The sequence below is a fragment of the Trichechus manatus genome, unplaced genomic scaffold (assembly GCF_000243295.1).
Source record: "Trichechus manatus latirostris isolate Lorelei unplaced genomic scaffold, TriManLat1.0 scaffold00040, whole genome shotgun sequence".
In the NCBI taxonomy this organism is placed as follows: Eukaryota; Metazoa; Chordata; class Mammalia; order Sirenia; family Trichechidae; genus Trichechus; species Trichechus manatus.
Genome location: NW_004443976.1, coordinates 19,383,999 through 19,394,224, shown reverse-complemented (window position 1 = coordinate 19,394,224; position 10,226 = coordinate 19,383,999). Strand labels below are relative to the sequence as shown.

Sequence of the window (10,226 nt, the reverse complement as noted above, 5' to 3'; positions counted from 1 at the left end):
TCCCAGTGTCCCCCAAAGTCCTGGCTGGGGAGGTCCTGGGTTTGATGGAGGTCAGGGAAGGCTTCCCTGGCTGGAGACTAGGCCCCAGTGAAGTGGACGGAGATGTATGAGGAAATATGGACTTTCTCAGTGGACAGCCAGGGATGGGGGTGGGGGTGAGGACGTGACGGGGGCAGCAGGAGTGGGCACGATTCCTGGGGAATTGGCAATAGATGACTCAGCAGTGGAGTCACCCCAGAGGGAAGCTAAACAGTGTCTCCCTATCCAGTCCTTTGGACTTGAACAGTCTGGGGCCAGCAGTTTACTCTCCCCTGCTCATAACCTCATTCTGGAAGCCCTGGCTCTGCCAAGTCTCTCTCTCTCTGCTTCCTGGATCTCAAAAGTCAGTAGCCAACACCTACCAACATTTTCTGTGGGATCCTCTGTAAGTAGCTCTACTCTAATTGTTTCGTTTCAGAGCAATCTAAGGCAATTTACTCACAACCCTGCAGCGCGAGAGTGAGAAGTACAAGCCTAGCCCACACGCCTCTCCTTTTTGGCTGGGCAGCCATACCCTCTGACACGCATATTTTTCACCTGTGGCCCAGACCTCTCCTGCTCTGCACACAGATGCTGAAATCGGTGCAACCCCTGAGATCCAGAGGGCTCCAACCAGAACGCCCACCCCAGAGGAGCAGACTGCCGACTCTCCCCTCCTCTTAAGTCTCAGGGGGAGGCGAGCCCGGGGCCTTCCATGCTTGGTAGGGAAGCCACTGCTGGCTCTCAGAAACCAGAGTTGGCAAACGCTTTTGGAATGCCCCAGTGGCTCGGGGAGAGGTGAGGGGGCCTGGCTGTCCTGGAAACAGGGACCCCTGGACCCTATACCAGCTGCAACCTCTGCTGAACTCAGCCCCACTAAGTGATGACCCCCCCATCCTAAAGGCAAGACCCCCCAACTTGGCACCCAGAAGCCTCAGGGTGGGACAGGAACATTACCCACCTCCCCCCACTCCCCGTTGTCTTTCTGTCCTGCAGGATTTAGCTCTAGGCAGCTCCCTCTCCCCGGCAGGGATATGTGCAGAGTCAAACTGTGATGCCCGAGAACAGAGATAAAAGAGGAGCAAAAAGGAACCCTCCTGGGAAGGGACAGCAGTAGGCCAGCTGAGAGAGGGGCTCCTCTTCGCAGCCCAGCACACAGCTCTCTCTCCTCCAGAGCCTTGGCAGGGTTCTGTGCCTGCCCGGAAACTGGTCTGCTGACTCCTGGACCCAGCCCTTGACCCTGGCGCACAGGCAGCACTTACCATGATAGAAAAGATGAGCGGGATGAGGTTGAGGGGCCAGACGGGGCAGAAGCAAGAGGCAATGGCAAGGATGAGGTAATCATTGGGCACCTCTTCTTCCTGGGCGTAGGAGGCAGTGCTGATAGAGGATGCCCACCTCGAGCTGACCCGGGAGGGTGACTGGGAGAGCTGGACCTCCAGGTGCTGCTCGGAGACCATCTTAAACGGCAGTCTGTGGCCATTCTGCTCCAGGTTCAGGGTCCCTGAGAGGGACTTGGACAGCTTCAGGGTCTTGTCATCCTTGTCCTCCACCTTGGTGAGGAGCTTCTCCATCTCCGGCAGTTCCAGGGGTGAGGCATTGCCCGGCTCCTGTGCCAGGGGAAACTGAGGCTCCGCAGGGTTGGCCATGTTGGCCTGGGCTTTGGGCTGTTCCAACTCCAGGCCAAGATGAGGGGCCCCAGGAGGACTTCAGTGCACCATTTCCCACCCTAGACTGGGGGCCTATGGGTGGGACAAAAGTGTCACCAAAGGAAGCGAGGCCCGGCTGGGGCTGAGAAGGTCAGGATGCGCTGGTCAAGGCCCGTGCAGACCTCCTGGGAAGCTGAAGCAGAGCTGGAGCCTTCAGCGCCGTTCAAGTTTGAAGCCAACTTTGCCGGCTGAGCTGATGGCACAGATGGGCGGGGAAGCGACAGAAAGCTCAGAGAGCAGACAGAAGAGTGCTCCTTCTTGGAGTGAGGCTTAGGCTAAGTCAGGAAGGCTCTGTGTGTGTGTGTGTGCCCCTCCCACCCGCCTCCTCTGAGATGCTTTTTCTTTTCAATTCCCTCTCCCCAGAGAACCGCCCCAGCAGCGTTTTGCCTCTGCCCCAGCCTAGCCCAGCCCAGAGAGACTTGGGCCAGCTTCTGGTTTCCACTGTAGCCTCAGAACTAGGCAGGAGGCTCTGGACAGGGAAGAAAACTAAATGGGTCACAGAAGGGTGTGTCTTCACCTCTGCTGGGACTGAGCCTTTGGCTTCTCTTCTGGCCTGGGCAGGCTTATGCTTCTTCCTACTTGTTAGGAAAATACCAGGCCCTGGGTCTATCACATCCCACCCACCCCTCGCCCCCAGCTCCCAGGGGCATCCAGTCCATAGCCTGGTCCCTGGTTCCATTGTGGTCAGTGGAGGGTCCCTGCCTGGACCAAAGGGGGCCCACGGAATTGTCTTCTAAGCTACTCAGATGGTGAGGGGTGGGCAAGGAGGGTATAAGGAGGAAGGGTTGGGCCTCGTCCTAGCCCATCCAAGCTTTTCTGTGATGCAAACAGGAGGCAAGATCAGCCTGTTCCAGAACCGCTCAGGGAAGACGCCGCCTCTGAAGGTCTCAGGCTCTGCTGTCCATCCTCTCTGAACGTCTCTGTCTTTGCTCTCACTTATGTCTCCTCCCTCTGGTTCTGCCTAGATCTCTGTTCTCTGCCTCTCATTCTCTCTATGTCCCTGATCTCTCTCCGTACATTGATTTACAAGGCTGACCTGAAACCACCAAGGGATGCGTGTGTGGTTTGGAGGAAGGTTTGGTCAAGCGTCTAAAATCCTAGGATCTCGCATGATGTGGGATGGGAAGTCAGAGATGGAAGGGGGCCTCAGAGGTTGTGTGGTTCCAATCCTTTTCATTTTACAGATTAGAAAACCAATGCCCAGAAATGGAGAGAGACACGCGTCTCAAACGGTACCCCAATCAGACAGTAAACCCCGGTCCAGGTCGGCAAACTAGTTTGGAGCAAAATGAGCCAATTTAGCGAAATGAAAATGGTTTGGGGTTGCATTATCAACCTGGCTTCCGAAATGCTGCTTCCAACACAGGAGGCGGGCAGTCAAGGTGGAGGAGGGGTGTGACCAGGCAGCGAGAGTGAGGAGCGACTCACAGAGGGAAGGAAGGAGAGGAGCAGATAAGGCCATAAGCTGGGGCCAACCTGAGGCTGAGCTTGAGGAGCTGAAATGACACCTGGAGGCAAATCTGTTTCTAGAATACTTTGCAGCTTGTGGGCGAATTTTTAAGGTTGACAAATTTGACTATATTAAATTAAGAATTTTTGCTCCCTAAGAGAAACCCATTGTTATTTGCAAAATGCTGGCTTCCAGGGCAGTGAAATTGAAGGACTCCCTGGAGTCCTGGTGGTGTAGGGGTTAAGAGCTCGGGCTGCTAACCAAAAAGTCGGCAGTTCGAATCCACCAGCTGCTCCTTGGAAACCCTGTGGGGCAGTTCTACTCTGTCCTATAAGGTCGCTGTGAGTCGGGTCCTGCTGGGGGAGGACAGCCTCGTCCTCATCTCAGTCCTGGGAGGCTCTTACCCGCCACAGGTCAGTGGCAGGGAGGAGGGAGTCAGCTGGGCTCCTCTGCCCAGGGGTTTCCAGAAATATGTGAAAGTCTTTATAGATATGAAAGCTCCTTCAGAGGGGGATAAGTTGTGTCTCTAAGATCCTGTAGGCTCTAAGTCAGTATCCAGCTTCCAACAGAATTCCACCTCACAACCTGAGAACTGTCCTCTCGGTAGGATTCAGGCCCTCCACAGGACCTACAGTTGCTTGGCCCCATTTGGTAGCCACTGGCCACACGTGGCTATTGAGCACTTGAAATGTGGCTAGTCCGAATGGAGATGTGCTGTACGTGTAAGATGCACACTGGGTTTCGAAGACTTAGTACAAAAAAAGAATGCAAAATATCTCAATCCAGTGTTCTGCATTCTACCTTGGTGAGTAGTGTCTGGGGTCTTAAAAGCCTGTGAGCAGCCATCTCAGATACTCCACTCTCACCCCTTCGGGAGCAAGGGAGAATGAAGAGAACAGGATACAAGGAAAAGATTAGTCCAAAGGACTAATGGACCACAACTACCACGACCTCCACCAGACTGAGTCCAGTACAGCTAGATGGTGCCCAGCTACCAGCACTGACTGCTCTGACCAGGATCACGATAGAGGGTCCTGGACAGAGCTGGAGAAGGATGTAGAACAAAATTCTTTTACTGGCCTGACAGAGACTGGAGAATATGGCCCCTGGACACCCTTTTAGCTCAGTGGCGAAGTCAGTTCTGAGGTTCACCATTCAGCCGGGGATTGGACAGCCCCATAAAACAAAACGGGACTAATGAGGCACAGCAGTCCAGGGACAATGACTAGAAGGCAGGAGGGGACAGGAAAGCTGGTGATAGGGAATCCAAGGTTGAGAAAGGACAGTGTTGACATGTCGTTGGGTTGTTAACCATTGTCATCGGGCAATATGTGTACTAACTGTTTAATGAGAAACTATTCTATTCTGTAAACCTTCACCTAAAGTACAAAAAAAGAATTAGCTATGAGAGATCAAATTGACAACAGCAACTCAAAAGGTTTGATGGGAAGCCTAGGGGGCAGTGAGTTGAAGATAATGGTGATGGAATAATTTGGAAAAGGATAGTGAGAATAGCAGCACAACTGGAAGAATGTAATCACTGTTACTGAATTGTACATGTAGAAAGTTTTGAAATGGTGTATCTTTGGCTATGTATATTTTCACCAAAAAAAAGGTCCTCCAAGGTCGAGAAGGGAGAGTGTTGACATGTCGTGGGGTTGTTAACCAATGTCATAAAACAATATGCGTACTGACTGCTTAATGAGAAACTATTTGTTCTGTAAACCTTCGCCTAAAGTACAATAAAAAAATTTTTTTTTTTTAAATCTCAATCCATTTTGTTATGTATTGAAATTATAATATTTTGGATATTTGGGCTAAAAAACATTATTTAAATTAATTTCATCTGTTTCTTTTTTAATGTGCCTACTAGAAAATTAAAAATGTACCTCGAATTATATTTCTATTAGACAGTGCTGGCCTAGAGGACAGAATGAACCCAACATAAAGGGGCCTTTTTGACTTGATAAAAACTCGGAGAGAAAAGAAAACACGAAGGATTCTCCAGGGTGGCCTATGGCAGTGAGGTAAGCTGGGTGGGCTGGGATTCAGGGACTTGGGGACCCAGGTTTGCTCTGCCACTGTGAGCCGCTAGGTTCACAGTGCCACCTAGTGGCTCGGTGGTGATCCAGAGGACCGCGGCAGAGAGAGGGAGAAGGGACAGCCGTTTGGGTTCCGGGGCTGGTGAGTCCGACCCCAGCAGCTGCTCAGGGTCCTGCTCCAATCTGCACGCAGCTCTGGAGGCCTTATAACGGAAGCTATATGAGTTTCCTGTGGTAACAGATTACCACAAACTTGGTGGCTTAAAATAACAGAAATTTATTCTCTCACAGCTCGGGAAGCCTGAAGTCCAAAATCAAGGGCCATGCTCCCTCCCTCAGAAGGCTTTAGGGGAGAATCCTTCCTTGCCTCGACCAGCTTCTAGTGGCTCCAGGCTTTTCTTGGCGTGTAGCTACATAACCCCAAACTCTGTCTTCACATGGCCTTCTCTATGTCTGTGTCTACTCTCTGTCTGTTAAAAGAACACTTGTCATTGGATTTAGGGTCTACCCAGATAATCCAGGATGATCTCATCTCAAGATCCTTAATTTAATTACACCTGCAAAGACCATCTTTTCAAATAAGATCACATTCATAGGTTTCAGAGGTTAGGACATGGACATCTTTTTGAAGGCCACCCTTTAACCCACTACATTCAACCCATCCAGAATGGGTTTGACCTGCACAGTATTGACTCAATATGTATTTTTAAAAAAACTGATTTCACGTAAACATTGAGGTTTCGGAATTTTCACATGAAGATCTGAGAACCCTGGGTCCATTTCCTGCAGAGAAACAAACAGCTGGACCAGATGCAGCCTTTAGAAGGGCATTGAGCTCCTCGGCCAACTCTACATTCATATAATCCGCCTGGCCTAGCGGGGTCTGAGTTGGGAGCTCTGGTCCAGCTAGATAAATGTATCTGCCTCTTTCTGTTCTGCAGCAGGCTGGCCTAGGCTGCTCACAGTGTGCTCATGGGGAACTGTGGGAGGTAACTCCCCTCTTTCCCCTTTGGACTGTGAGCTCCTGGAGGGGGCAAGTGTACCCCAGGCCCCTAGCCCAAGAGTGACTGGCTCAGGGTAAAGGCCTGTTGGATGAATGAAAGCACCAAGCAACGGCCCGAGCAAGCGTCCAGAGTTGTGTCCACGCCCACGCTAATTCCATCTCTGCCCGCTCCGCCTTCTGTGCAGCCTGAATCTTGAAGGATGTTGAGGTTAGAGGGAAAAGTGCACCCGGATACTATCCTTTGGGGAGTGGGGTGGGGCTGGGATATAGATCTCAGATGCATAGGTACATTCAAGCCTAATCCAAGGGGAAGAGGTAATAAAGCCCCCTCACACCTGTGCTTTTTATCTTTGGCATCTCACTGGGTGTCAGGGAAACCCTAGGGGGCTGACAGGGCAGGTGTAATTAACTAAATTCCTCTTTCAATGAGGCTTTCCTTGGCCCAGCTCATCCTGCTTCAGGAGCTTCCTGGTGACTGCGCGCGCACACACACACACACACACACACACACACCATGCACACTTGCTAAACGGAGCCAAGAGTCTGAGTATATGAAAGCCCTTTGTGAACTGTAAAGCTATTAAAAGTACTGTAATTGTTATTATTCACAGTCCTTTGAAATTCAATATGTCTCCTTTGCAGACTATGTGAGTGGGCCCTTGGAATTGATCTTATATATAATTTCTTTGTGTGTGTCAGCTCTTCATATCTTTTGGCCGTAACTTTCAGCAGCTCTGTCTTATGTGTGTGTTTTCCCTTTCTGGTCCTTTCTTTTTTATATTCATTTAACATATATTATTGTTCCAATATTTTTCTCTGTTTGGACAAACCCATCTGGTCGTGGTTGATAACCTCCATTTCTTTAACAATCACAGATTTACCTTCTCTTCACAGGAAACTGGCAATCTTGGACAGTGGATTTGATCTTGGGAAGCAGATTTTAAAAAAATCAAGCAAGCCGTCCAGAAAACCTTAAAGGCATGCAACTAAGGCTGTTCTGGCCTCGGATCCCCCAAAACATCAGGAAGAGAAGGGAGTGCCTATTAGATCAGTACATTCACATATGCACGCAAATATTCACACAACCACAACACCTCTATAAGCATACATACGTGTGCATGTTAAAAAAAAAAAAAAAAACTCGTAAAACAAACAGACAAAAAAAACCTGTTGCTGTCAAGTTGATTTTGACTCATGGAGACCTCATGTGGGTCAGAGTAGAATTGCACTCCACAGGGTTTTCAGGGCTGTGACCTTTAGGAAGTGGATCACCAGGTCTTTCTTCTGAAGTGCCTCTAGGTGGGTTGAACCACCGACCTTTCAGTTAGTAGCCATTTGATTAAGCGTTTGCCACCCAGAGACTCCAAATACACATCAACATGCACACATACAGATGTGTGCACACAGGAGCCAGGATAAAATAATAATAACTAGTGTGTTGTGTACTTCACAGTTTATAAAACACCAGCCCATACATTCTCTGCCTGCAACAACCTTGTGAATAGATTACATCTTGCTAGCTGATATGGGCCAGGCACTATGCTAAGTGCTTTAAATGCATTACCTCATTTAGTCTGCACAACAGCCTATGAGATAAATACTATTTTTAGCTCCTTATACGGGTAGAGAAAGCAAGCTTCAAATAAGATTCAAAGCCGTTAGGTAGGTGATTTGCCCTGGGTCACTGAACTGATGAGTGAGGAGACCGAGAAGGACTTTTGCATCCCTCTCCCGGAATGCACATGTCCACTGCACATTCCTGCTGCCACCTGCAGGGGGCACCCTTGCCATTCCCGGGCTGAGAGTTCCGCTGAGTGAGAAAAGAACCCTCATCTCCTTCTACGCTGGAAGTTCAGAAAGCGGAAGCTGCTGGTCATTTTGTTCCCAGAGAATTAAAAGCTGAGGCCAAAGCAAGGTCAAGCAACGTCCAGGCAGGTCTATCACAAGATTATAACAATATATCAACAACTATTTGTTGAACACCTTCTAAGTGTCAGAAACCGCACACTACAAACAAATGTAAATACTCACACCACCCTGAGATGGAATCACTATCCATGTCAGGGGTGAGGACCTAGGGCTCAGAGTGGTCAAGCGACGCGATGAGTCACACATCTAGTAAAGGGTAGAGCAGATACTGGATCCCAGACCCATCTGGCTCTTTCCACTGCCAAACCAGGGCACTGGCTCTCCATGAAGAGCAAGGCTGGTGGGCAGGGCTGGGGCCGGAGTACCATGTCTTACTTCAGGCTGGACCCCACAACCCCTGTGACCCAGAGTCAAAAGCCGTCCTGTGGTCTGTGCTGCAGCCACCTGCCCTGACCGTGACACTGGGAGCCCTAGAGCCTGTGGTTTGGAGAAGAAGGCCAAGCGAGCCAACCAGCGACACTGCTTGCAGCAAAGGCATCTTTAGTTATGGCGGTGAGCCTCACCTCGCCTGCTCTGGGGACCCCTCCCCCCTCCCTGGGCCCATGCCTAAGAGCATGGAGTCTCCCATTCTGCGCTGGCTATATATAACCCTTCCCACAGCTGGCAAGAGCCCTGCTCTCTAAGGAGACCAGAAAACCTTCAACCTTCTCCTGGCACATCTGGGTCCTCACTTCAGCAAGCAGCACCTACTTCATCAGCCAGTCTCCCTGAGCGAGGCCAGACACTGGCCCGAGGATGCGCATTTTAGATGCACGGCAGCTCTCCAGACTAATTGAGGTGGCTAGCTATGCCTTCCATGCCCTCAGCAGCCTCCCCATAATCTTTCCTGGGTTCCTAGTCTGCCCATCATCAGAGAGGCCCTGGCTGCACTGGCCCACTATTCTTTGGGAGCTCCATCTGCCCGTCACTCGGGGTACAGGCAGGACTTGTTATCGTTGTGTGCCATTGAGTCGATTCTGACTCATAGCAGCCGAGCACTGAACGACAGCACCATCAATGCCTCCTTGCTGACCCCAATCGCTGGTCCTGCCCTTACCTTCCTTCCCAGAGACTGGCCCAGACTCTGCTTTCATTGCAGCCTGCACTGTGGCTCACTCCAGACAGCAGCTCTGCAGAGAGGTCCAGAGATGAGGCTGATCGTGTCCTGAGCTTCCCAGGCCCCCTTCCCCTCTTCGATAGTGCTCAGCCATATGTGGGGGCTTGCCATGAACCAGTGCTCCCAGGTACCTACCTGTGGGCTTTAGGCTCTGACCCAAAGTTCCAAGGTGAGCCCCCAGGCCTCAGTCCCTGCAGGCTTTCCTGCCATCCTGGGCCACTGGCTCCAGAGGAGTTGTGGTAGCAGACAGAGATGATATATTTTCCTTTTTATTTGCCTGCTTCTGATAGCCTCTCCCACACCACAGACTTGGGGCAGCCACACAGGCAGGGGGACGGGACCCCGAACTGTGCCATCAGACCACACCAGGTGTCCACCCACACTCCCACACACAAGTCCCCTGTCCAAAAGCCCCCATTCTCCTAAGAAGCAGCAAGAGAAAACTGGACTCAGAGGCACAGGAATGCAAAGGTCACCTTCCAAAGAGAGTTCAAGGAGTTCAAACGGAAGAGACAAACAGGATCTTGCTCCATTTTCCCAGCTGCCACCCCAAGCGAGGATGTGGCGGGTGCAGCCCCAGGCCCCAGGATTTCCAACACCAGCAAGGCCTCTTCCTTGTCTCCCGGCTCATTCAGGTTTCCTCTGTCCAGGACGGTTTTGCAGTTACCCCGCCCGTCGCTCCTCCAAGCGGGGCCTCGCTCCAAGTCCACCGATGGCACCCTGTGGCCGGGTCAGGAGTGCTGGTAGCCCAGCCCTGGGCCTGCTCGCATGTAGCCCCGCGGCCAGGGAAGCGGCCCAGTAGAGGCAGCCCCTGGGCATCTGTGCCAGCTTCCCCCCGGGGCCTGGGCCAAACCTGGCACCTCGACCACCGCCCTGGGCCTTCCCAGGTGCGCGTGCGGGGAGCATGAGGCGCGGCGCGGCGCAGGCGGTGCCAATGGGCAGGCAGCGGCCTGGCGCGCGACGTTGGGCCCGGCGGGCG

The 10,226-nt window shown here is 51.7% G+C and overlaps 2 protein-coding genes across 2 annotated transcripts in view; both read right to left on the bottom strand.

Annotated features, from left to right (window-relative positions):
- TRARG1 (trafficking regulator of GLUT4 (SLC2A4) 1) overlaps nucleotides 1–1,667 on the bottom strand; it is a 19,857-nt gene extending 18,190 nt beyond the window's left edge. The window contains exon 1 of the mRNA XM_023731004.1: nucleotides 1,281–1,667. Within this exon, the coding sequence (XP_023586772.1) occupies nucleotides 1,281–1,667 (387 nt within the window). The remainder of the gene's footprint in view (nucleotides 1–1,280) is intronic.
- An 8,311-nt stretch (nucleotides 1,668–9,978) lies between these two features.
- BHLHA9 (basic helix-loop-helix family member a9) overlaps nucleotides 9,979–10,226 on the bottom strand; it is an 806-nt gene continuing 558 nt past the window's right edge. The window contains exon 2 of the mRNA XM_004376268.1: nucleotides 9,979–10,226. This exon is cut by the window's right edge and continues 5 nt beyond it. Coding sequence (XP_004376325.1) covers nucleotides 9,979–10,226 — 248 coding nt within the window.